Raw genomic sequence first — 27,516 nt, 5'->3', positions numbered from 1 at the left:
GTGGAAATAGTCTTTCCTCATTCACTCTGCTTCACCCCACCCCTTGTCATTTCACAAACCTCTATTAAATCAGGATGGAGCTTGCTGAGGATTGGTGGAATGGGCTATCACTGAACATGGTCTCGTGAAGCCAGATCACTTCATTGTGAAGTTAGTGCAATTTCTCAAATCATCTGATTTCTTTATTGAAACGTGTGGAATTTGTTTTAATGAAAGTTGAATTCACTGCCTGCAAGCTTCAGGCACGCACTGAAGTTCATCGCTGGGTTTCAGCTGTTATTATAATCTGTTCAGCTGCTTATTGAGTGTGGACTAGACTTAAAATCAGGAGAAATGTCTGAAGTTTTAGAATCGTGTTTGGGTTTATGGTAGAAATACACCTTCCGCTTGCTGCAGATGACATGGGAACAAACCTCATGAACCGAACTCCTAAAACTCATCTTGCTGAGCTGTGGGATGGAAACTGCTGCTCACCATGTTGTGAGTCAGTGAGAATTGGACTTTGTGCTTGTTTCATTTGTCATTACACCTCCTGACTTACTGTATGGTTTGACATTTCCACAGTGTTACTGAAATACCCAAAGGACTAACAGGTTTGATTTAGTGTTTGCAGCAACATGACCTCAGTTATATTGTGGGAGCTGCATACAGTACAGTACAATCTGTGACAGTGCTGTATATTGTACACACTGTATATTCTGTGAGTGCTGTATATTGTACACACTGTATATTCTGTGAGTGCTGTATATTGTACACACTGTATATTCTGTGACAGTGCTGTATATTGTACACACTGTATATTCTGTGACTGTAGTATATTGTACACACTGTATATTCTGTGAGTGCTGTATATTGTACACACTGTATATTCTGTGAGTGCTGTATATTGTACACAGTGTATATTCTGTGAGTGCTGTATATTGTACACACTGTATATTCTGTGACAGTGCTGTATATTGTACACACTGTATATTCTGTGACTGTAGTATATTGTACACACTGTATATTCTGTGAGTGCTGTATATTGTACACACTGTATATTCTGTGAGTGCTGTATATTGTACACACTGTATATTCTGTGACAGTGCTGTATATTGTACACACTGTATATTCTGTGAGTGCTGTATATTGTACACAGTGTATATTCTGTGAGTGCTGTATATTGTACACACTATATTCTGTGAGTGCTGTATATTGTACACACTGTATATTCTGTGACAGTGCTGTATATTGTACACACTGTATATTCTGTGAGTGCTGTATATTGTACACAGTGTATATTCTGTGAGTGCTGTATATTGTACACACTGTATATTCTGTGACAGTGCTGTATATTGTACACACTGTATATTCTGTGAGTGCTGTATATTGTACACTGTATATTCTGTGACAGTGCTGTATATTGTACACTGTATATTCTGTGAAAGTACTGTATATTGTACACTGTATATTCTGTGACAGTACTGTATATTGTACACTATATATTCTGTGACAGTGCTGTATATTGTACACTGTATATTCTGTGACAGTACTGTATATTGTACACTATATATTCTGTGACAGTGCTGTATATTGTACACTGTATATTCTGTGACAGTGCTGTATATTGTACACTGTATATTCTGTGAAAGTACTGTATATTGTACACTGTATATTCTGTGACAGTGCTGTATATTCTACACTGTATATTCTGTGAAAGTACTGTATATTGTACACTATATTCTGTGACAGTGCTGTATATTGTACACTATATATTCTGTGACAGTGCTGTATATTGTACACACTGTATATTCTGTGACTGTAGTATATCGTACACAGTGTATATTCTGTGAGTGCTGTATATTGTACACACTGTATATTCAGTGACAGTGCTGTATACTGTACACACTGTATATTCCGTGACTGTACATTGTACACTGTATATTCTGTGAAAGTACTGTACATTGTACACAGTGTATATTCTGTGACAGCTGTATATTGTACACTGTATATTCTGTGAAAGTACTGTACATTGTACACACTGTATATGCTGTGACAGTGCTGTATATTGTACATACTGTATATCCTGTGACTATATTGTACACTGTATATTCTGTGACTGTATATTGTGTACACTCTATATTCTGTGACTATATTGTACACACTGTATATTCTGTGACAGTGCTGTATATTGTACGCACTGTTTATTCTGATGCAGTGCTGTATATTTTACACACTGTCTATTCCGTGACTGTATATTGTACACTGTATATTCTGATGCAGTGCTGTATATTGTACACTGTATATTCTGTGACAGTGCTGTATATTGTACACTGTATATTCTGTGACAGTGCTGTATATTGTACACTGTATATTCTGATGCAGTGCTGTATATTGTACACTGTATATTCTGTGACAGTGCTGTATATTGTACACTGTATATTCTGATGCAGTGCTGTATATTGTACACTGTATATTCTGTGACAGTGCTGTATATTGTACACTGTATATTCTGATGCAGTGCTGTATATCGGACACAGTATATTCTGATGCAGTGCTGTATATCGGACACAGTATATTCTGATGCAGTGCTGTATATCGGACACAGTATATTCTGATGCAGTGCTGTATATCGGACACAGTATATTCTGATGCAGTGCTGTATATCGGACACAGTATATTCTGATGCAGTGCTGTATATCGGACACAGTATATTCTGATGCAGTGCTGTATATCGGACACAGTATATTCTGATGCAGTGCTGTATATCGGACACAGTGTATTCTGATGCAGTGCTGTATATCGGACACAGTATATTCTGATGCAGTGCTGTATATCGGACACAGTGTATTCTGATGCAGTGCTGTATATCGGACACAGTGTATTCTGATGCAGTGCTGTATATCGGACACAGTGTATTCTGATGCAGTGCTGTATATCGGACACAGTGTATTCTGATGCAGTGCTGTATATCGGACACAGTATATTCTGATGCAGTGCTGTATATCGGACACAGTATATTCTGATGCAGTGCTGTATATCGGACACAGTATATTCTGATGCAGTGCTGTATATCGGACACAGTATATTCTGATGCAGTGCTGTATATCGGACACAGTATATTCTGATGCAGTGCTGTATATCGGACACAGTATATTCTGATGCAGTGCTGTATATCGGACACAGTGTATTCTGATGCAGTGCTGTATATCGGACACAGTATATTCTGATGCAGTGCTGTATATCGGACACAGTATATTCTGATGCAGTGCTGTATATCGGACACAGTATATTCTGATGCAGTGCTGTATATTGGACACAGTATATTCTGATGCAGTGCTGTATATCGGACACAGTGTATTCTGATGCAGTGCTGTATATCGGACACAGTATATTCTGATGCAGTGCTGTATATCGGACACAGTGTACAGGGGCCCTGACTCCTGCTACCATCAATTCTTCCCAATCAATGCATTTTTTTAAACATACCTCACCTGTTATGCATCTGAGAGTCTCTTGCAGGAAGGTGATTGACGGTGGGGGGAAAGGTCACTGACGGTGGGGGAGGGGATCGATTGACGGTGGGGGGGGGATCGATTGACGGTGTGGGGGAGGGGATCGATTGACGGGGGGGAGGGGATCGATTGACGGGGGGGAGGGGATCGATTGATGGGGGGGAGGGGATCGATTGACGGTGTGGGGGAAAGGTCACTGACGGTGGGGGAGGGGATCGATTGACGGGGGGGGGAGGGGATCGATTGACGGGGGGGAGGGGATCGATTGATGGGGGGGAGGGGATCGATTGACGGGGGGGAGGGGATCGATTGATGGGGGGGAGGGGATCGATTGACGGTGTGGGGGAAAGGTCACTGACGGTGGGGGAGGGGATCGATTGACGGGGGGGGGAGGGGATCGATTGACGGTGTGGGGGAGGGGATCGATTGACCGGGGGGGAGGGGATCGATTGACGGGGGGGGAGGGGATCGATTGACGGTGGGGGAGGGGATTGATTTACGGTGTGGGGGAGGGGATCGATAGACCGGGGGGGGAGGGGATCGATTGACGGTGTGGGGGAGGGGATCGATTGACGGGGGGGGGGGGATCGATTGACGGGGGGGAGGGGAGCGATTGACGGGGGGGAGGGGATCGATTGACGGGGGGGAGGGGAGCGATTGACGGGGGGGAGGGGAGCGATTGACGGGGGGGGGAGGGGATCGATTGACGGGGGAGGGGATCGATTGACGGGGGGGAGGGGATCGATTGACGGTGTGGGGGAGGGGAGCGATTGACCGGGGTAGGAGGGGATCGATTGACGGGGGGGAGGGGATCGATTGACGGGGGGAGGGGATCGATTGACGGGGGTGGGAGGGGATCGATTGACGGGGGGGGGAGGGGATCGATTGACGGGGGGAGGGGATCGATTGACGGGGGGGGGAGGGGATCGATTGACGGGGGGGGGGAGGGGATCGATTGACGGGGAAGGTCACTGACGGTGAAAGCTTTGCCTCTTTTTCCTTGCAGAACACGGAGAGACAGATGCGTCAGTTGGCCGTGGTCCCTCCAATGTTGTACGATGCAGACCAGCAACGCATCAGGTTCATCAACATGAATGGCTTAATGGAAGATCCCATGAAGGTTTACAAAGAACGACAGCTGATGAATCTCTGGAGCGAGCAGGAGAAAGAGATTTTCAGAGAAAAGTAAGGACCAAAAATCTCCCAGTGCCCTCTGTGTGATGGTTGAACTGAGCTCGTTTCCCTTGGCTGGTCAGGGACGGTGTGCAATGAGGCAGAGGACAGAAGGACTCGTGTCCGGAATAATTAATAAAACTTCTTTATTCTCTTCTTGCTAAAATTTAAATGGTGTTTATTTAATGTAACAAATAAATACACTGGGAGTTATTAATGACCAGCTGATAAAATAAAAGAGCCAATGGCCTCCGTTAAATGCCAACTTGTGGCCTGTCCCCTGATCATTGCTGCACTGACTGGTCCAGTTTTTGTTTGTGCTTTACTTTCTGTTTTTAGATACATAGAAATTCTGACCTGAGCCTCGTCAGGGCTGGTTTTACACAGAGGCAAGTGTTGGCAGGGCTACTCCACCATGGTGGGCATTACACTGCACGCCTGATGTTATACAGATGCTCAGGGACACTGATCAGGAGCAGGGAGCTTCCCATCTGTAAATCTAAAGATGCTCAGAGCACTGGGAACACCCACCACCCGCCTCCGCCACCGCCACCCGCCTCCGCCACCCGCCACCGCCTCCGCCACCGCCACCTGCCACCCGCCTCCGCCAGCCGCCTCCGCCACCCGCCACCCGCCACCGCCTCCGTCACCGCCACCCGCCACCGCCACCCGCCACCGCCACCGCCACCTGCCACCCGCCTCCGCCAGCCGCCTCCGCCACCCGCCACCCGCCTCCGCCACCGCCACCCGCCACCCGCCAGCCGCCTCCGCCACCGCCACCGCCACCCGCCACCCGCCAGCCGCCACCCGCCACCGCCACCCGCCTCCGCCTCCGCCTCCGCCACCCGCCACCGCCACCCGCCACCCGCCACCCGCCACCCGCCACCGCCACCCGCCTCCGCCTCCGCCTCCGCCACCCGCCACCGCCACCCGCCACCCGCCACCCGCCACCCGCCACCGCCACCCGCCTCCGCCTCCGCCACCCGCCACCGCCACCCGCCACCCGCCACCGCCACCCGCCACCGCCACCCGCCTCCGCCACCCGCCACCGCCACCCGCCACCCGCCACCCGCCTCCGTCACCGCTCACCTCCGCCCTCTGCCCACCGTCGCCCACCTTCACTCTCTGACTGTAGTTACCCGTTGCCTTCCCTCTCTGACTGTAGTTACCTGTTCCCTTCACTCTCTGACTGTAGTTACCCGTTGCCTTCCCTCTCTGACTGTAGTTACCCGTTCCCTTCACTCTCTGACTGTAGTTACCCGTTCCCTTCACTCTCTGACTGTAGTTACCCGTTCCCTTCACTCTCTGACTGTAGTTACCCGTTCCCTTCCCTCTCTGACTGTAGTTACCCGTTCCTTTCACTCTCTGACTGTAGTTACCCGTTCCCTTCACTCTCTGACTGTAGTTACCCGTTCCCTTCCCTCTCTGACTGTAGTTACCCGTTCCTTTCACTCTCTGACTGTAGTTACCCGTTCCTTTCACTCTCTGACTGTAGTTACCCGTTCCCTTCCCTCTCTGACTGTAGTTACCCGTTCCCTTCACTCTCTGACTGTAGTTACCCGTTCCCTTCACTCTCTGACTGTAGTTACCCGTTCCCTTCACTCTCTGACTGTAGTTACCCGTTCCCTTCACTCTCTGACTGTAGTTACCCGTTCCCTTCACTCTCTGACTGTAATATGGTCCAGTGATTAAACCTGTCGAACGTTGAATGGTTGTGATTTGTTCCAGTGGGTTTGACTGGGATTCACGCGCTGGTGAAAGGTGAAAGGTCGAGCATTGCTTTCACCTTTGATCCCATTGTTTCTCCAGGTTCGTTCAGCATCCAAAGAACTTTGGTCACCTGACTGCATTTCTGGAGAGGAAGGTGAGTGGGGCATTTTGTGATTTAATTGAATGTTGTTTAATCCCTTGTGTAAGCATGTTGGGAAGGATGTGAACCTGGCACACAGGACATGTGTTCCTGATTCCATGGGCTGCCCGGAAAACAACGTTTACAAGAATTTGGCAGAGCTGTATGGGAAGGTACAGTGTAACTGGGATCAGACTGTGCTGTATGGGAAGGTACAGTGTAACTGAGATCAGACTGTGCTGTGTGGGAAGGTACAGTGTAACTGGGATCAGACTGTGCTGTGTGGGATGGTACAGTGTAACTGGGATCAGACTGTGCTGTATGGGAAGGTACAGTGTAACTGGGATCAGACTGTGCTGTGTGGGATGGTACAGTGTAACTGGGATCAGACTGTGCTGTGTGGGATGGTACAGTGTAACTGAGATCAGACTGTGCTGTGTGGGATGGTACAGTGTAACTGAGATCAGACTGTGCTGTGTGGGATGGTACAGTGTAACTGAGATCAGACTGTGCTGTGTGGGAAGGTACAGTGTAACTGAGATCAGACTGTGCTGTATGGGAAGGTACAGTGTAACTGAGATCAGACTGTGCTGTGTGGGAAGGTACAGTGTAACTGAGATCAGACTGTGCTGTGTGGGATGGTACAGTGTAACTGAGATCAGACTGTGCTGTGTGGGAAGGTACAGTGTAACTGAGATCAGACTGTGCTGTATGGGATGGTACAGTGTAACTGAGATCAGACTGTGCTGTGTGGGATGGTACAGTGTAACTGAGATCAGACTGTGCTGTATGGGAAGGTACAGTGTAACTGAGATCAGACTGCTGTATGGGAAGGTACAGTGTAACTGAGATCAGACTGTGCTGTGTGGGAAGGTACATTACTTTGCTCTGCAGTGTCGTGCAATGTATATAATTGATGAATGTATTACAGATGAAAAACTGCCAATGTTTTTGTTCTGTTTGCAGTCCGTGTCGGACAGTGTGCTCTACTATTACCTGTCCAAAAAGAGTGAGAACTATAAAGGCCTGTTGAGGCGAAATTATCGGCGCAGAGGAAGGAACCAGGTAAAGTGAGAGTATAATCCAGGATCGATCACTCCGGGTGTGAGAGTATAATCCAGGATTGATCACTCCGGGTGTGAGAGTATAATCCAGGATCGATCACTCCGGGTGTGAGAGTATAATCCAGGATCGATCACTCCGGGTGTGAGACTATAATCCAGGATTGATCACTCCGGGTGTGAGACTATAATCCAGGATTGATCACTCCGGGTGTGAGAGTATAATCCAGGATTGATCACTCCGGGTGTGAGACTATAATCCAGGATTGATCACTCCGGGTGTGAGAGTATAATCCAGGATTGATCACTCCGGGTGTGAGACTATAATCCAGGATCGATCACTCCGGGTGTGAGAGTATAATCCAGGATTGATCACTCCGGGTGTGAGAGTATAATCCAGGATTGATCACTCCGGGTGTGAGACTATAATCCAGGATTGATCACTCCGGGTGTGAGAGTATAATCCAGGATCGATCACACCGGGTGTGAGAGTATAATCCAGGATTGATCACTCCGGGTGTGAGACTATAATCCAGGATTGATCACTCCGGGTGTGAGAGTATAATCCAGGATTGATCACTCCGGGTGTGAGACTATAATCCAGGATCGATCACTCCGGGTGTGAGAGTATAATCCAGGATTGATCACTCCGGGTGTGAGAGTATAATCCAGGATTGATCACTCCGGGTGTGAGACTATAATCCAGGATTGATCACTCCGGGTGTGAGAGTATAATCCAGGATCGATCACACCGGGTGTGAGAGTATAATCCAGGATCGATCACTCCGGGTGTGAGACTATAATCCAGGATTGATCACTCCAGTCTTCTCTTTTTATTCTTTCGGAGTGGATAAGGGTATGATGAGTAATAATGAATTGAGCAGTTTGAATATTTTGCCTCTTTTCCAGTTAGTTTAGTTGTTTCTGTGAGTCAGAGACTGGGACCTGGGCCGAGGGAACGTTCCTGGCGGAGGTGCAGCATCGCCACCTGTGGGCCACACCAGGCAGTGACATTCTCCTCCCTGTCTGGCTCATTACAACATATTTCTGTAAAATGATCGATATCTGTCAGTAGAATTCAGTGGGTGGCACTCTCCCCTCTGAGTCAGAAGGTTGTGGTTTCAGGTCCCACTCCAGAGACTTAGAATCATCGAATTTTAGAAACATAAAAGGTTGTTACACAAGATAAGGGCTCATGGGATTGGGGGTAATATATTAGAATGGACAGAGGATTGGTTAACGGACAGGAAACAGAGAGTAGGAATAAACGGGTCATTTTCAGGTTGTCAGGCTGTAACTAGTGGGGTATCACAAGGATCAGTGCTTGGGCCTCAGCTATTTACAATCTATATTAATGACTTGGATGAAGAGACCGAGTGTAATGTATCCAAGTTTGCTGATGATACAAAGCTCGGTGGGAAAGTAAGCTGTGAGGAGGACACAAAGAGTCTGCAAAGGGATATAGACAGGTTAACTGAGTGGGCAAGAAGGTGGCAGATGGAGTATAATGTGGGGAAATGGGAGGTTATTCACTTTGGTAGGAAGAATAGAAAAACAGAATATTTTTTAAATGGTGAAAAACTATTAAGTGTTGGTGTTCAGAGAGATCTGGGTGTCCTCGTACAAAAAACACAAGAAATTAACATGCAGGTGCAGCAGGCAATTAGGAAGGCAAATGGCATGTTGGCCTTTATTGCAAGGAGGTTGGAGTATAAGAGTAAGGAAGTCTTACTACAATTGTACAGGACTTTGATGAGACTACACCTGGAGTACTGTGTACAGTTTTGGTCTCTTTATCTAAGGAAGGATCTACTTGCCTTCGAGGCGGTGCAACGAAGGTTCACTAGATTGATTCCTGGGATGAGAGGGTTGTCCTGTGAGGAGAGATTGAGTAGAATGGGCCGATACTCTCTGGAGTTTAGAAGAATGAGAGGTGATCTCATTGAAACATATGAGATTCTGAGGAGGCTTTTTATTCATTCATAGGATGTGGGCGTCGCTGGCGAGGCCGGCATTTATTGCCCATCCCTAATTGCCCTTGAGAAGGTGGTGGTGAGCCGCCTTCTTGAATCGCTGCAGTCCGTGTGGTGAAGGTTCTCCCACAGTGCTGTTAGGAAGGGAGTTCCAGGATTTTGACCCAATGACGATGAAAGAACAGCGATATATTTCCAAGTCAGGATGGTGTGTGACTTGGAGGAGAACTGCAATTGTATAGGGCCTTGGTGAGACCGCATCTGGAGTATTGTGTACAATTTTGGTCTCGTTACCTAAGAAAGGATATACTTGCCATAGAGGGAGTGCAACGAAGGTTCACCATTCCTGCAATGGCGGGATTGTCGTATGAGGAGAGATTGAGTAGACTAGGCCTGTATTCTCTGGAGTTTAGAAGAATGAGAGGTGATCTCATTGAAACATACAAAATATTACAGGGCTCGACAGGGTAGATGCAGGGAGGATGTTTCCCCTGGCTGGGGAGTGTGGAATCAGGGGTCACAGTCTCAGAATAAGGGGTCGACCATTTAGGACTGAAATGAGGAGAAATTTCTTCACTCAGAGGGTGGTGAATCTTTGGAATTCTCTACCCCAGAGGGCTGTGGAGGCTCAGTCATTGAGTACATTCAAAACAGAGATCGATAGATTTCTAGATATTAAAAGCATCAAGGGATATGGGGATAGTGCAGGAAAATGGCGTTGAGATAGAAGATCAATCATGATCTTGTTGAATGGCGGAACAGGCTTGAGGGCCATATGCCCTACTCCTGCTCCTAGTTCTTACGTTTTTATGGTGCATAAAAGGAGGCCATTCAGCCCATCATGCCTGTGCTGGCTCTTTGAAGGAGCTGTCCAATTTAATCCCACACCCCAGTTTTTTTTTCCCATAACCCTGCAAATTCGTCCTCTTCAAATACATGTCCAATTGCCTTTTGGAAGGTCCTATGGATTCTGCTTCCATCGCCCAGCTGGTGTGTTCCTGATTCCTTGAGGAATGTAATTGAAAGACAGGAGTTGGTCTGCCGCTAGACTGACAATACGGATTTCCAGCCTCTCGTTATCGGATGGGAACCATTTTCAGAGAGTAAAAGGTTTCTTACAAAGAGATTAATAACAGTGATTTCCAGCTTACATAATTTATGAAAATTTATAATCGTTGGAGAATAAAAGGGAAATACCCAGATATTATTAAACCTGGTTATCGAACCAACAAGAAATCCTGAGACTAGTTTGCAAATTTATTTGGAGAGTTATATCATTAATAGGGTAGACGTGGAGAAAATGTTTCCACTTGTGAGGGAGTCCAAAACTAGAGGTAATAAATATAAGATAGTCACTAATAAATCCAATAGGGAATTCAGGAGAAACTTCTTTACCCAGAGAGTGGTGAGAATGTGGAACTCGCTCCCACAAGGAGTAATTGAGGCGAATAGTGTAGATACATTTAAGGGGAAGCTGGATAAACACAAGGGAGAAAGGAATAGAAGGATATGCTGATAGGTTGAGATGAAGTAGGGAGGGAGGAGGCTCGTGTGGAGCATAAACACCGGCATAGACCAGTTGGGCCGAATGGCCTGTTTTTGTGCTGTAAATTCTATGTAACGCTGTAATATTTGGAGTTTAGAATGATTCCCTGGATACTGACATGGAGTGAGAAGAGAGAGAGAATGTTTGGGAGTTTTCACAGAGCTGTTGTCACGTGTCACTGAATGGGTCAGTCAAGGTGCTTTTTGTTGCATAACTTGACTCAGTAGCTGTTTGGAGAAGGGTTTTAATAAGGTGCTGCTCATGGGGAATTTACTGATTTTAAAAAAGCTCAAAGAAAGTTGTGGTTCAAAGTGTAAATGGAAGTGTAGGAGTTTGACACCTCACTGTCAGTGGAGCTGCTCCTGACGGATGCAGTAAACTCAATCAGAATGATCAAATCAGACGAGATCACAGAAACCAATGTCAGAGATTTGGTGAGCGAGCTGGATCTGATTAAATTGCCATGACTCAGGCAGAATCCTGATTAGTTGCTACGTCCAACTCCTAATCTGTTTGGCAGCTCTTGTTTACATGCTCTCCCTCCCTCCCTCTTCACTGCCCATCCACCCTGACACACATTATAACCCTGGGAGAACTTGTGCAATCACTTTCTGATTCTTGTCTCCCCTTCATGTTCCTCCATCACTGCCACTCACCTGTTCCACATGTTCATCATCCTCTCACTGTCACTCACCTGTTCCACATGTTCATCATCCTCTCACTGCCACTCACCTGTTCCACATGTTCATCATCCTCTCACTGCCACTCACTTGTTCCACATGTTCATCATCCTCTCACTGTCACTCACCTATTCCACATGTTCATCATCCTCTCACTGCCACTCACCTGTTCCACATGTTCATCATCCTCTCACTGCCACTCACCTGTTCCACATGTTCATCATCCTCTCACTGCCACTCACCTGTTCCACATGTTCATCATCCTCCATCACTGCCACTCACCTGTTCCACATGTTCATCATCCTCCATCACTGCCACTCACCTGTTCCACATGTTCATCATCCTCTCACTGCCACTCACCTGTTCCACATGTTCATCATCCTCCATCACTGTCACTCACCCGTTCCACATGTTCATCATCCTCTCACTGTCACTCACCTGTTCCACATGTTCATCATCCTCTCACTGCCACTCACCTGTTCCACATGTTCATCATCCTCTCACTGTCACTCACCTGTTCCACATGTTCATCATCCTCTCACTGCCACTCACCTATTCCACATGTTCATCATCCTCTCACTGCCACTCACCTGTTCCACATGTTCATCATCCTCTCACTGCCACTCACCTGTTCCACATGTTCATCATCCTCCATCACTGTCACTCACCTGTTCCACATGTTCATCATCCTCTCACTGTCACTCACCTGTTCCACATGTTCATCATCCTCTCACTGTCACTCACCTGTTCCACATGTTCATCATCCTCTCACTGTCACTCACCTGTTCCACATGTTCATCATCCTCTCACTGCCACTCACCTGTTCCACATGTTCATCATCCTCTCACTGGAGAAATGTCACCTCAGTGTCCCATTTTGTGCAGTTGTCCATTTTTTTGTTGTAGCTGAGGGAGGGTGACCACTGGGTGGTGGGGTCTGGTGGGAAGGGATGTGAGAGACTCGGTGTTATGCTGAAAGCAAGGTCTGAGGGTGTCACATAGAGGACGTAAGGGATCTTTAGGATCAACCTTTGGGAGTAAATGTCAACTAGAAGCTGCTGAACTGTGCGAGCCACAGGTTGAAGTCCTGTGGGAATATTGAGGTGTTGAATGGTTGTGTTGGTTCTCTCTCTGCTGTTTATATGGGAAATGTTCAGAGTTTCTGTATTGGATTTTTTCATATGAGCATAGATTTAACTCGAGTCAAAATAGATCCTGTCTTTCCTTAGTGAGCTTTAGTGTGTGACCAATTGGCTGTAGCTTCCTCCGATCTGTAGCTTAGCCAGGAATAAGGGTCTTGTTTCTATTTGTTAATCAAATTATTGGTCCTTTTAAAGGGTGTTTTCCTTGCTCATGCCGGTAAATGGCAGAAACTGTCCAGGGGACTTTTGAGCCAGAAGTTCAACAAGTATTTTGTTACAGTCTTCACTGATCCTTAATGAATCTCTGATGAATGGACACTGGCTCATTAGAAGGGAGTGTAAACATCCACCATGTGTCTTTGAACTTGACTGTTAACAGCTCATTATTCAGGGACCTTTTGGCCTAAATATATCTTTAATTCAGTTCAATTTCTGGACTTAGACTTTATGGGCTGATATAATAATTACACCTCCCACGTTCTTCATTGTGTCATTGAAATTTGACAAATGACTGCTCTCATCCAAAAGCCTTATCACTTAACAAACTGTGAGATCAATATTCTAGAAGAGGTCGTTTTAATCCTTTGTTATCTTTATTATTTAAATATTGTACTTTCAGTAACTTGCTGTGTATTTCTTCTATATATAATTCCCTCACTTTAAATAAATTTGACTATTAGTTTTAGCCTGAATGTGGCCGAGTGTAATCTGTCACAATTTGAAATTGACTTGAGAAAGTTGACTCTGAAAATCGGGTGCAAAATGGCAACTGTCCATGTAGACAACTGACGTGTGTTTAATAAACATGATGGGGAGCTCAGAGAAGGAGGAGATTTTATTCCAGAACATTAGGTAACTGACATAACCATGATAGGAGAACCATCAGTTGACAGGTGATCAATTAGATACAAGTGGTAGGTAACCAGCTGGGATGATGGGTATTGACCGCTGTGTGTGATGGCGTGGTGCACGCATCATTATGGTTGGCCACTGAATCTTTCCCACCTGTGGTGGAAGGTCATTGTTGGCAATTTACATCGGGAATTATCTCCGTCCAGTGTGTAAATATTTCCATCCAGTGTGTAAGTTTCTCCGTCCAGTGTGTAAATATTTCCATCCAGTGTGTAAGTTTCTCCGTCCAGTGTGTAAATATTTCCATCCAGTGTGTAAGTTTCTCGTCCAGTGTGTAAATATTTCCATCCAGTGTGTAAGTTTCTCGTCCAGTGTGTAAATTTCTCCAGTGTTCCAATCGTTCACTGAGTGTGTTTCTTTCTCGGGGATGTGCTCCAAACACAACCTATTACATCATCACACCCAAACACCATACAGTCAACATTGTAATCACTTCCCTCACCTTTAACCTCACACCTGATCCTCACCTTTAACCTCAGGACTGATCCTCACCTTTAACCTCAGGATTGATCCTCACCTTTAACCTCACACCTGATCCTCACCTTTAACCTCAGGACTGATCCTCACCTTTAACCTCAGGATTGATCCTCACCTTTAACCTCACACCTGATCCTCACCTTTAACCTCAGGCCAGATCCTCACCTTTAACCTCAGGCCAGATCCTCACCTTTAACCTCAGGCCAGATGCTCACCTTTAACCTCAGGCCAGATCCTCACCTTTAACCTCAGGCCAGATCCTCACCTTTTAAGCTCAGGCCTGATCCTTACCTTTAACCTCAGGCCAGATCCTCACCTTTAACCTCAGGCCAGATCCTCACCTTTTAACCTCAGGACTGATCCTCACCTTTAACCTCAGGACTGAGCCTCACCTTTTAACCTCAGGACTGATCCTCACCTTTAACCTCAGGACTGCCGCTCAGCAATCATTGCCAGCACACTTTTTAAAATTGTGGCTCATAATTTTTGCTGTAAAAATTTGCCGTCAGTGTAATCGAAGAGCAATTGTTGCAGTTAACATTTCTGGCTGAATATTCAATCCATTCTGAGCAGCTTCCTCAGCAGAAATGGGGAACAGCTGTGTGTTTGGATGACTGTAATCTGGGTAAAATGTTAATTGGCGTAATTCAGATTACTGAGTTGTCACCCAGAACAAGTGGGAACCAGGGTTTATAAGTGTCAATGTTGGCTGCACAGTGTTACCTGAATTACGGTGTATCACCTGCACAGTGTTACCTGAATTACGGTGTATCACCTGCACAGTGTTACCTGAATTACGGTGTATCACCTGCACAGTGTTACCTGAATTACAGTGTATCACCTGCACAGTGTTACCTGAATTACAGTGTATCACCTGCACAGTGTTACCTGAATTACGGTGTATCACCTGCACAGTGTTACCTGAATTACGGTGTATCACCTGCACAGTGTTACCTGAATTACGGTGTATCACCTGCACAGTGTTACCTGAATTACGGTGTATCACCTGCACAGTGTTACCTGAATTACGGTGTATCACCTGCACAGTGTTACCTGAATTACAGTGTATCACCTGCACAGTGTTACCTGAATTACAGTGTATCACCTGCACAGTGTTACCTGAATTACGGTGTATCACCTGCACAGTGTTACCTGAATTACGGTGTATCACCTGCACAGTGTTACCTGAATTACGGTGTATCACCTGCACAGTGTTACCTGAATTACGGTGTATCACCTGCACAGTGTTACCTGAATTACGGTGTATCACCTGCACAGTGTTACCTGAATTACGGTGTATCACCTGCACAGTCGTGCCATGTTATAGAGGAAACCCCTTTCCAAGAGTCAATGAGGTGTCATTTGGTGATAGGTTCAATGCTCGCAGTGTGCGTGTAATCATCGAGAGCTGGTTTGTGATACTGCTGTAAAGAGTCTGTCCCTGTGAAGCAGAAGAAGAAGCAGTCAGTCTGAGGATGGGCAGGAGGTTGAGTTACCCATAGCAAGGTGAGGTGAGCCACTGGACAGGAGGATTGTTTCCTCATTAATGGAGCTGTCTGCTTCATATATTTCCACAGTGTAGCTGAATCTCTTTGCGATTAGCTTTCAGTGAGACCGGGACTTCCCAAAAGCAGAGAGTTATTTTACATTGTTGATCATGAAGAGAGTAGTTGCTGGTATTTGGCACCATCTGTAATGAGTATTTTAAATAAATAAATTTGGTTTGGAAAGTACATGGAAATACATTAGTTAGAACATGGGAACAGGCGACTCGGCCCAATCCCGAGGAGAATTTTAGTTATGAGGAAAGATTGGATAGGCTGGGGTTGTTTTCTTTGGAACAAAGGAGGCTGAGGGGAGATTTAATTGAGGTGTATAAAATTCTGACAGAACTAGATAGAGTGGATAGGGAGGAGCTATTTCCCTTAACAGAGGGGTCAGTGACCAGGGGGCATAGATTTAAAGTGATTGGTAGAAGGATTAGAGGGGAGCTGAGGAGAAATGTTTTCACCCAGAGGGTGGTGGGGGTCTGGAACTCACTGCCTGAGAGGGTGGGAGAGGCAGAAACCCTCAACTCATTTGAAAAGTACCTGGATGTGCACCTGGAGTGCTGTAACCCACAGGGCGACAGACCAAGTGCTGGAAAGTGGGATTAAGCTGGATAGCTCTTTTTCAGCCGGCACGAACACATGGGCCGAATGGCCTCCTTCTGAGCTGTAACTTTCTATGATTGTAAGTACGCTGTGCGAGCATTTCCTCTCCACACGAACAAAGTACAATCTCAGTTTATGAGCAGAGGGCAGTCAATTTCCACATACACAACTGCAAAAACAATATTACTTCTTCATGTATATAATGTATATAAAATGTGTACAATTGTGTGCGCAAAGTACATATACCTGGATATTTGTACACCCGTGGATGCGTGTGTATAAATTGATTTTTTTTTCCCAAGCCAAAGTGCCTGAATTATATATATATTTACATATATATCTCTCTATCATATATTAAAATTCTCACATCTACATGCACCGCCTCCTCACCGTCTCCTCACCGTCTCCTCACCGTCTCCTCACCGTCTCCTCACCGTCTCCTCACCGTCTCCTCACCGCCTCCTCACCGCCTCCTCACCGCCTCCTCACCGTCTCCTCACCGCCTCCTCACCGCCTCCTCACCGTCTCCTCACCGTCTCCTCACCGTCTCCTCACCGTCTCCTCAGTGTCTCCTCACCGTCTCCTCACCGCCTCCTCACCGTCTCCTCACCGTCTCCTCACCGTCTCCTCAGTGTCTCCTCACCGTCTCCTCACCGTCTCCTCACCGTCTCCTCACCGCCTCCTCACCGTCTCCTCACCGCCTCCTCACCGTCTCCTCACCGTCTCCTCAGTGTCTCCTCACCGTCTCCTCACCGTCTCCTCACCGCCTCCTCACCGCCTCCTCACCGTCTCCTCACCGCCTCCTCACCGTCTCCTCACCGTCTCCTCAGTGTCTCCTCACCGTCTCCTCACCGTCTCCTCACCGCCTCCTCACCGCCTCCTCACCGTCTCCTCACCGCCTCCTCACCGTCTCCTCACCGTCTCCTCAGTGTCTCCTCACCGTCTCCTCACCGCCTCCTCACCGTCTCCTCACCGTCTCCTCACCGCCTCCTCACCGTCTCCTCAGTGTCTCCTCACCGTCTCCTCACCGTCTCCTCACCGCCTCCTCACCGCCTCCTCACCGTCTCCTCACCGTCTCCTCAGTGTCTCCTCACCGCCTCCTCACCGTCTCCTCACCGCCTCCTCACCGCCTCCTCACCGTCTCCTCACCGTCTCCTCACCGTCTCCTCACCGCCTCCTCACCGTCTCCTCACCGTCTCCTCACCGTCTCCTCAGTGTCTCCTCACCGCCTCCTCACCGCCTCCTCACCGCCTCCTCACCGTCTCCTCACCGCCTCCTCACCGCCTCCTCACCGTCTCCTCACCGTCTCCTCACCGTCTCCTCAGTGTCTCCTCACCGCCTCCTCACCGTCTCCTCACCACCTCCTCAGTGTCTCCTCACCGCCTCCTCACCGCCTCCTCACCGCCTCCTCACCGCCTCCTCACCGCCTCCTCACCGTCTCCTCACCGTCTCCTCACCACCTCCTCAGTGTCTCCTCACCGTCTCCTCACCGTCTCCTCACCGCCTCCTCACCGTCTCCTCACCGTCTCCTCACCGCCTCCTCAGTGCCTCCTCACCGTCTCCTCACCGTCTCCTCACCGTCTCCTCACCGCCTCCTCACCGTCTCCTCACCGTCTCCTCACCGCCTCCTCACCGCCTCCTCACCGCCTCCTCACCGCCTCCTCACCGCCTCCTCACCGTCTCCTCACCGTCTCCTCTATAAGCTGCTCTGTCCCCATTTCCATTGGGATCTGCCTCTGTAACTTGTGCTGCTGTAAATTGACCTCCAGTGGCCTCAGTAGCACCACTGCTGGCAGGAGGTTGTAATTACAGCGCGCTGGATTCACCACTCGCTACGCGGGGGTAAAACCGACACGCGGCCGCCCGTTACACAGACCGCCCGTTACACACACCGCCCTTTTTACAGACCGCCCGTTACACAGACCGCCCGTTACACAGACCGCCCGTTTTACAAACCGCCCGTTACACAGACCACCCGTTACACAGACCGCCAGTTTGACAAACCGCCCGTTTTACAAACCGCCCGTTTTACAAACCGACCGTTACACACACCGCCCGTTTTACAAACCGCCCGTTTTACAAACCGCCCTTTACGCAGACCGCCCTTTACGCAGACCGCCCGTTACACAGACCGCCCGTTACACAGACCGCCCGTTACACACACCGCCCGTTTTACAAACCGCCCGTTACAGAGACCGCCCGTTTTACAAACCGCCCGTTTTACAAACCGCCCGTTTTACAAACCGCCTGTTACACAGACCGCCCGTTACACACACCGCCCGTTACACACACCGCCCGTTACACACACCGCCCGTTTTACAAACCGCCCGTTTTACAAACCGCCCGTTACACAGACCGCCCGTTACACAGACCGCCCGTTTTACAAACCGCCCGTTACACAGACCGCCCGTTACACACACCGCCCGTTTTACAAACCTCCCGTTACACAGACCACCCGTTACACAGACCGCCAGTTTGACAAACCGCCCGTTTTACAAACCGCCCGTTACACAAACCGCCCGTTTTACAAACCGCCCGTTACACAGACCGCCCGTTACACAGACCGCCCGTTACACAGACCGCCCGTTACACACACCGCCCGTTACACCAGACCGCCCGTTACACAGACCGCCAGTTTTACAAACCGCCCGTTACACAAACCGCCCGTAACACAGACCGCCCATTACACAGACCGCCCGTTTTACAAACCGCCCGTAACACACACCGCCCGTTACACAAACCGCCCGTTTTACAAACCGCCCGTTACACAGACCGCCCATTACACAGACCGCCCGTTTTACAAACCGCCCGTTACACAGACCGCCCGTTACACAGACCGCCCGTTTTACAAACCGCCCGTTACACAGACCGCCCGTTACACACACCGCCCGTTTTACAAACCGCCCGTTACACACACCGCCCGTTACACACACCGCCCGTTTTACAAACCGCCCGTTACACACACCGCCCGTTTTACAAACCGCCCGTTACACACACCGCCCGTTACACAAACTGCCCGTTTTACAAACCGCCCATTACACACGCCGCCCGTTACACAAACTGCCCCATTTGCACTGATAATCTACCTCAGCATGACAAGTTGACATAGGCAGATCCCATTATAAATGTAGATGTTGGGATTTATAATTGAAATATAAAAATAAGAACAGAATGTATGACTTTAAAATTGGGACTGAATTGCATCTGCTCGCCGTGATATTGTTTCCCCTCAGCCTCTAACCTCACTTCACCTGAAGACTATCCAATGTGTGTGATTGTGTCAGAGCCCTGTGTGTGTGTGTGTGTGTGTGTGTGTGTGTTACTGGATTTAATTTAATTTTCAGAATGAGCAGTAGAGTAAATTCAGGGTTTTTAATTCTGTTAATGGGAAAGAATTGTGTTTTTCTGATCCACTGACCCAATAAATCCCAGACTGTTTGGGGTAAATCAGTAAAATGACTGGAAAGGTCCTTTTTCCTGTATAGAGTCCACCTCTTCCCCTTTACCAGAGTCTTGCTGCATTAATGTGAAAATGTTTCTTTCAGTTGATGGAAAATCCCTAAATTTTCTGGTCTTGATACTCCAGCATAATTTTATACCAACAGCAGCAGCAGCAGCCGCCCCATCAGCAACAGGTCTCCAGGAGCATTCTCGAAGACAAAGAAGAAAAGGAGAAGGAAGTTGAGAAAGAAGAGGAGAGGGAGGACAAAGGAGAAAAGGAGGAGGAGTGTGAGAAATACAAAGACGAGCTGATGAGGTAAGTTGCAACCGAGTCACCCTGCCTCGTTCTTTACTTCTGTCCCGATGCGACAGCCTTTTAGTGACTGATTCTGTGAATTTGTAAACATTTGTGTCAGTGTAGTTTATTCAATCTACCTGTTCCACCGCAAAATCCTGATTATTTAAAATGTTATTTTTCCGATGTGGGCAACACTGAAAAGGCCGCATTTATTGTTCATCCCTACTTGCCCTGAGGCCATTTAAGAGTCATCCAGGTGGTGTGGGACTGGAGTCACGTGTAGGCCAGACCGGGTAGTCTGAGTGGAGAATGAGCATTGAAAATACCCCGTCCCCTTCAAACATAACTGTTTCACTTGACTAATCTTTGATTCAATCTTCCTGGGGTCTGATGCAGACAAATTATCTCAGTAACTTGCACTGTTTCAATGAAATGTCATCTTCAGGTAACTACATCTTTAAAATGATTCATGTCAAAGATAAAATGTAATTTCCGCCAACACCTGCCCTTGTTCTGATGGTACAGGACGTTCTCAAACATAACATCAGCTTCCCTGAAAACCAGCTGACACTGCTCTTGGCTTCAGTCCATCTTCAAGCTTTGTCCCTCTTGATTAACCCCTCCCTCCCTGGTAGGAAACCTCATGTGAGGTCATTTCAATGGCAGGAAAATGCATTTTAATCAGTAGAGCAAATGTTTTTAACTGCCAATTGTTTTAGTGCAGTTTGGACCTGCTGATTATGTTTAGCATTTACTGGACAAAGAAAAATCAAAGGTGAAAATAACCAACTGGAAGAGAGCCAGTTTCAGTGATTTGAGAAGGGATCGAGCTCAGGTGGACTGGAAACAAAGATTGGCCAAGAAACCAGTAAATGAGCAATGGCAGGCCTTCAGGGTGGAGATAGTTCGGGTACAAACCAAGCCTATTCCCATAAGGAGGAAAGATGGGGCATCAAAGCTAGAGCTCCCTGGATGACAAAGGAAATAGAGGTTAAAATAAAACAGATAAAGGAGATTTGTGACAAATGTCAGGTACAGAATACAATAGAAAACCAGGCAAAATACAGAGAGTGCAGGGGCATATTGAGAAAAGATATAAGACGGATAAAGAGAGAGTATGAGAAAAGATCAGCAGGTAACATAAAAGGGAACCCAAGAATCTTTTATAAACATATAAAAAGTAAAAGGATAGTTAAAGGAATCCCCCGCAAGTGGAAACATCTTCTCTACATCTACCCTATCAAACCCTTTCATCATCTTAAAGCCCTCTATCAGGTCGCCCCTCAGTCTTCTCTTTTCTAGAGATAAGAGCCCCCGCCTGTTCACTCTTTCCTGATAGTTATAACCTCTCAGTTCTGGAATCATCCTTGTAAATCTTTTTTACACCTTCTCCAGTGCCTCTACATCCTTTTTATAAAATGGAGACCAGAACTGTGCACAGTGCTCCAAGTGTGGTCTAACCAAGGTTCTATACAAGTTTAACAAAACTTCTCTGCATTTCAGTTTTATCCCTCTAGAAATGAACCTCGTGCTTGGTTTGCTTTTTTATGGTCTTATTAACCTGCGTCACTACTTTTAGTGATTTGTGTATCTGTTCGCCCAGATCCCTCTGCTCTTCTATCCCATTCAGACTCTTATTTTCCAAGCAGTGTGTGGCCTCTGTTGACCAGAGGTCACCGGTTACGGTTATTGGCTTAGTACAAAGAGGAGAAGAGTCAATTCTCTCTTAACTCTCAATTCGCTTTATTCACGCCGTTAGATCATATACATATAGCTTATACGTCTGGTTAGATATAGACATGCAGTTTACACCAGGTTATACAGTTTTATACCCAAACTAGGATCTAAATGCACACCCACTAGGTTTCTCTGACACTCCTTGAGTGGTCACAGAATATAAAGGCTAATACCCGAAAAGGAGAGCTGACGCTGGCCAGGGGTTCCGATCTCTCTCTTTCAACGTCGTCTCTACGTCCCTGACGTAGGTTCATCCACTTCCACGATGGTTGGTCTCCGGAGTCTTCGCTCTGGCTCCACGCCCCAGATTCTTCATTCTTATTCCAAATCTTATCTCTTCAAGCTGTGCTGTCTCTCTCTCTCCCGTTGGTTTAGGCTTGCTCGCCTAGTCTGTGTCTTCTCCTCATTGGCTCTGTCCCAAGGACTTAGGAAGCATTACCTCATTACTCCTTTTCTAAATAAGGACTTGTGTCTTATCACATCTCCTTTGTCTTTCACGAAACTTAGTTAATTCAAACTGGTTCCAGGCAGCTCAGGCCAGCGGCTGAACTCAGGTTACTTCAGTTCAAAAGTTGCTCTTGCCTGTGTGTCAGCAGCTGGGAATCTCAGGTTACTGCAGCCCCTGGCCAACATCTCCTTATTCATTCGACCAAAATGCACCACTTCACACTTACCTATATTGAAATTCATTTGCCAATTATACGCCCATTCCTGTATTATGTTGCATTCTTCCTTCGTATTAACTACATCCCCCAATTTGGTGTCGTCTGCAAATTTTGAAATTGTACTTCCAATTTCCGAGTCTAAATCATTAATGTAAATGGTGAACAACAGTGGTCCCAGCACCGATCCCTGGGGAACACCACTTCCCACCTTTTGCCAGTCTGAGTAACTACCCTTAACCCCTACTCTCTGTTTTCTGTTTTGTAGCCATCTTGCTCTCCATTCTGCTGCCTGTCCCCTGACTCTGCGTGTCCACAACCACAATCACAGCTACTGTGGTTTATCAGTGTTGGACGGTCAATTCGATTCTCCATCAATAACACAGGGTGAGGCAGGTCAGTTAAAGAGGACTGAGTGCAGCTTTCAGCAGCCTATTATAGGAAGCCCCGGAGAGCGGAGATTCCAGCCCCTCCTCCCCCCCCGTGGAGACTCGACCCCTCCCTGCGGAGATTCTCGACCCCTCCCCGCGGAGACTCGACCCCTCCCCGCGGAGACTCGACCCCTCCCCGCGGAGACTCGACCCCTCCCCGCGGAGACTCTCGACCCCTCCCCGCGGAGACTCTCGACCCCTCCCCGCGGAGACTCTCGACCCCTCCCCGCGGAGACTCTCGACCCCTCCCCGCGGAGACTCTCGACCCCTCCCCGCGGAGACTCTCGACCCCTCCCCGCGGAGACTCTCGACCCCTCCCCGCGGAGACTCTCGACCCCTCCCCGCGGAGACTCTCGACCCCTCCCCGCGGAGACTCTCGACCCCTCCCCGCGGAGACTCTCGACCCCTCCCCCCTCCACATGGAACTTGATCACTCTCCATGGACACCCATCAAATATTTAATTACATCTTTAGCTTTTGTTACAAAAAATAAAAAATTAAACATTAAAAAGTGAAAACTCACACACACAATAACAAGACTTTTTAAAATTCACCGGTTTACAAGCTCTCGAGCCCTTGCTGTTGCATTAATTTCCTTACCACTTTTTAAAACTAAATGTTTTAAAAAGAATTCTTTAAGTTTTCTCTTGGCACCTATGAAATATTTCAGAGTAGCACAGATCAAACTTAGAATACTTCAATGAGATGAATATCAGTCTTGCAGAATACTTCAGTCTATTAATGCTGACATTGCTGAAGGCTACACAAGCAGATGCCCGCTGCACCCTGCCCGCCGCCCGCTGCACCCTGCCCGCCGCCCGCTGCACCCTGCCCACCGCCCGCTGCACCCTGCCCACCGCCCGCTGCACCCTGCCCACCGCCCGCTGCACCCTGCCCGCTGCACCCTGCCCGCTGCACCCTGCCCTTTGCACCCTGCCCGCTGCACCCTGCCCGCTGCACCCTGCCCGCTGCACACTGCCCACTGCACCCTTCCCTTTGCACCCTGCCCGCTGCACCCTGCCCACTGCACCCTGCCCGCTGCACCCTGCCCGCTGCACCCTGCCCTTTGCACCCTGCCCGCTGCACCCTGCCCACCGCACCCTGCCCGCCGCCCGCCGCACCCTGCCCGCCGCACCCTGCCCGCCGCACCCTGCCCGCCGCACCCTGCCCAATGCACCCTGTCTGATGCACCCTGCCCGCCGCACCCTGCCGACTGGGAATGGAGTCAGGAAGGGAGAAAAACAACTTGGGGAATTGAGAGTGGACGAGGCGTCATAGAATCTGCAAACAGCATGTACAGAACAAATCATAGTCAGAACTGCAGTTGGTTCCTTTCTGATTCCATCCCACCTCCTGGGTTTATTCCTTGTTTTAATATAAGGAATATGGTTCTTCATATTGTTACTCTCAGATCTGCATAGCACCTTTTCTCTGCACATTCTGGAGTCTCCTTCCTGAAGGTGGAGTTTGCAGTTTTTTTTTATTCGTTCACGGGATGTGGGCGTCGCTGGCGAGGCCGGCATTTATTGCCCATCCCTAATTGCCCTCAAGAAGGTGGTGGTGAGCCGCCTTCTTGAACCGCTGCAGTTGAGTTGCTGTGAGATGGACCTTTTATTCTGGATTTATTTATATCACTTTGGAATAAGAGGAAGGAAAGGTCCATTTGCGGAATGTTCTGGGTGTCCCAACACAGACAGAAATGGGTAAAGCAAAAAAGGAAGGAAGGTTCCTGTTTTAATACTGATGGTGGGTTGAAATTGCATCTGGTTTCCCCACTTGTAGCTTTGGTTGGGCTGATTCAGCAAGTTAGTCTCGAGGTAAGATGAGTGCTCAATATAAAACATTTCACGGTTTGCCAGTGTTGTATCAGGTGCGGCAAAAATGCTTCTTTGTGTTTACCTCAGGGAAAAGGAGAAAGATAAATCCGGAGACACGTCTGGGGAGGACAATGAAGAAAAAGAAGCTTTGGCTTCCAGAGGGCGTAAAACAGCCAACAGCCAGGGACGGCGTAAAGGACGGATAACAAGATCCATGACCAATGAGGCCAATCACGAGGAGGCTCCAACCCCACAGCCAACGCCTGAAGCTGGTGAGTGGTCGGTTGTCAGTGCAATCAGCATGTGCCACTTGCCAGGGTGGGAGGAAGCCTCCCTTTAAGCTTGGCAGGTGGTTTGGTACAGTGCCGTACGTGGCTTGTAGCAGTGCCGTACGTTGGCTTGTAGCAGTGCTGTACGTTGGCTTGTAGCAGTGCCGTACGTTGGCTTGTAGCAGTGCCGTACGTTGCTTGTAGCAGTGCCGTACGTTGGCTTGTAGCAGTGCCGTACGTTGCTTGTAGCAGTGCCGTACGTTGCTTGTAGCAGTGCCGTACGTTGGCTTGTAGCAGTGCCGTACGTTGGCTTGTAGCAGTGCCGTACGTTGCTTGTAGCAGTGCCCTACGTGGCTTGTAGCAGTGCCGTACGTGGCTTGTAGCAGTGCCGTACGTTGGCTTGTAGCAGTGCCGTACGTGGCTTGTAGCAGTGCCGTACGTTGGCTTGTAGCAGTGCCGTACGTGGCTTGTAGCAGTGCCGTACGTTGGCTTGTAGCAGTGCCATACGTGGCTTGTAGCAGTGCCGTACGTTGGCTTGTAGCAGTGCTGTACGTGGCTTGTAGCAGTGCTGTACGTGGCTTGTAGCAGTGCCGTACGTGGCTTGTAGCTCTTACAGAAAAGCGAACAGTCGTTTACACAACTTGAATTGGTGTTGAAAATGTCACAAGGCCCTTCACAGAATCAATGAGAGGCCAGGGAGAGAGGGATTAGGAGATGAGCTGGAAAGCTCAGCTGAAGAGATGGGTTTGGACTAGGTGTCTAAAGGTGAGATGGTGACGAGAGATTTAGGGAGAGAGTTGAGGAGAGCTGGAGCCCTGAGATATGTGATGGGGTTGATGGGGTTAGTGAGGCAGACAGATGATCAGAAGGTCAGAATCAGAGAAATGGGGCACCAAAAATTGGAGCAAAATTATTTTTTTTCGTTCATGGGATGTGGGCATTGCTGGCGAGGCCGGCATTTATTGCCCATCCCTAATTTCCCTTGAGAAGGTGGTGGTGAGCCGCCTTCTTGAACCGCTGCAGTCCGTGTGGTGACGGTTCTCCCACAGTGCTGTTAGGAAGGGAGTTCCAGGATTTTGACCCAGCGACGATGAAGGAACGGCGATATATTTCCAAGTCGGGATGGTGTGTGACTTGGAGGGGAACGTGCAGGTGGTGTTGTTCCCATGTGCCTGCTGCCCTTGTCCTTCTAGGTGGTAGTAAATTGGGCAGCCCTCTGAACTCACAACCACTGGGATTAAAAAATTGCCCATGAGGAACAAATAGGGTCAAAGCACAGAGTACACAAGCTCACAGGGGGTGTTTAGGGCACCAGGTGCTGTAAGTGGGGACCCAGAAGTAAAGCTGGAGCAAAGGATAATTTGCCATCCCCCCCTGGAAGCTGTGATGGGGTTGAGGAACCCACGGTGATCTCACGGGATAACAACACATTAGCCAACGTTGCTCTGTGAGGACTTATTTTCTCTTTTTAATACTTGCTGATATTCAGTTCCCCTTTAATTAAAGAACATTCCTGCTGCCTGTCACTAGTTCTGCTCTGCTCCCTCCTCTGACAGTTCTAAATAGTCCAGTTATAAAAACAGTCTCAACAGGACCCATCCTCCCAGTGAGTGCAGTGGTTAAGGGTTCAGGTAATCTCAGAATTCACTCAGAACGCGGTGAACACTCGGCAGAGACTGATGTCACACAGCATTTCTGCAGATGGAGCGAGTGTTTCAGAATCAGCAATGTTGGAGGAGGCGGCAGGAACGGGTCGGCTCACTGACCAATGCAGGAAACGGTCAACGGGGGATTGGATGCTGACGGGAGTCGGCGATAACTCAGCAACATCCACATCTCAAATCAAAAAATTATATTAAAGTGCAACGACTGATACTGCTCGACAGCAGGTGTTTGGAACTAGTTATGGAGACCCCGTGTTAAAGGTGTTCGTAACTAGTGAGGGAGACCCCGTGTTAAAGGTGTTCGTAACTAGTGAGGGAGACCCCGTGTTAAAGGTGTTTGTAACTAGTTATGGAGACCCCGTGTTAAAGGTGTTCGTAACTAGTGAGGGAGACCCCGTGTTAAAGGTGTTTGTAACTAGTTATGGAGACCCCGTGTTAAAGGTGTTCGTAACTAGTGAAGGAGACCCCGTGTTAAAGGTGTTCGTAACTAGTGAGGGAGACCCCGTGTTAAAGGTGTTCGTAACTAGTGAGGGAGACCCCGTGTTAAAGGTGTTCGTAACTAGTGAAGGAGACCCCGTGTTAAAGGTGTTCGTAACTAGTGAGGGAGACCCCGTGTTAAAGGTGTTCGTAACTAGTGAGGGAGACCCCATGTTCAAGGTGTTCGTAACTAGTTATGGAGCCCCCGTGTTAAAGGTGTTCGTAACTAGTTATGGAGACTCCATGTTAAAGATGTTCGTA

General features: G+C 48.1%; 1 protein-coding gene across 1 annotated transcript in view; it reads left to right on the top strand.

Annotated features, from left to right (window-relative positions):
* The window catches only part of ncor2 (nuclear receptor corepressor 2), a 261,584-nt gene that overhangs the window by 127,909 nt on the left and 106,159 nt on the right, over positions 1-27,516 (top strand). The window contains exons 12-16 of the mRNA XM_068006268.1: positions 4,501-4,679; positions 6,477-6,531; positions 7,483-7,581; positions 20,065-20,216; positions 24,933-25,117. Of these exons, the coding sequence (XP_067862369.1) occupies positions 4,501-4,679; positions 6,477-6,531; positions 7,483-7,581; positions 20,065-20,216; positions 24,933-25,117 (670 nt within the window). The remainder of the gene's footprint in view (positions 1-4,500; positions 4,680-6,476; positions 6,532-7,482; positions 7,582-20,064; positions 20,217-24,932; positions 25,118-27,516) is intronic.

The sequence above is a fragment of the Heptranchias perlo genome, chromosome 25 (genome assembly GCF_035084215.1).
Source record: "Heptranchias perlo isolate sHepPer1 chromosome 25, sHepPer1.hap1, whole genome shotgun sequence".
Classification (NCBI taxonomy): Eukaryota; Metazoa; Chordata; class Chondrichthyes; order Hexanchiformes; family Hexanchidae; genus Heptranchias; species Heptranchias perlo.
Note: the sequence above shows the minus strand (reverse complement) of the source record. Positions and strands in the feature narration are given on the sequence as shown.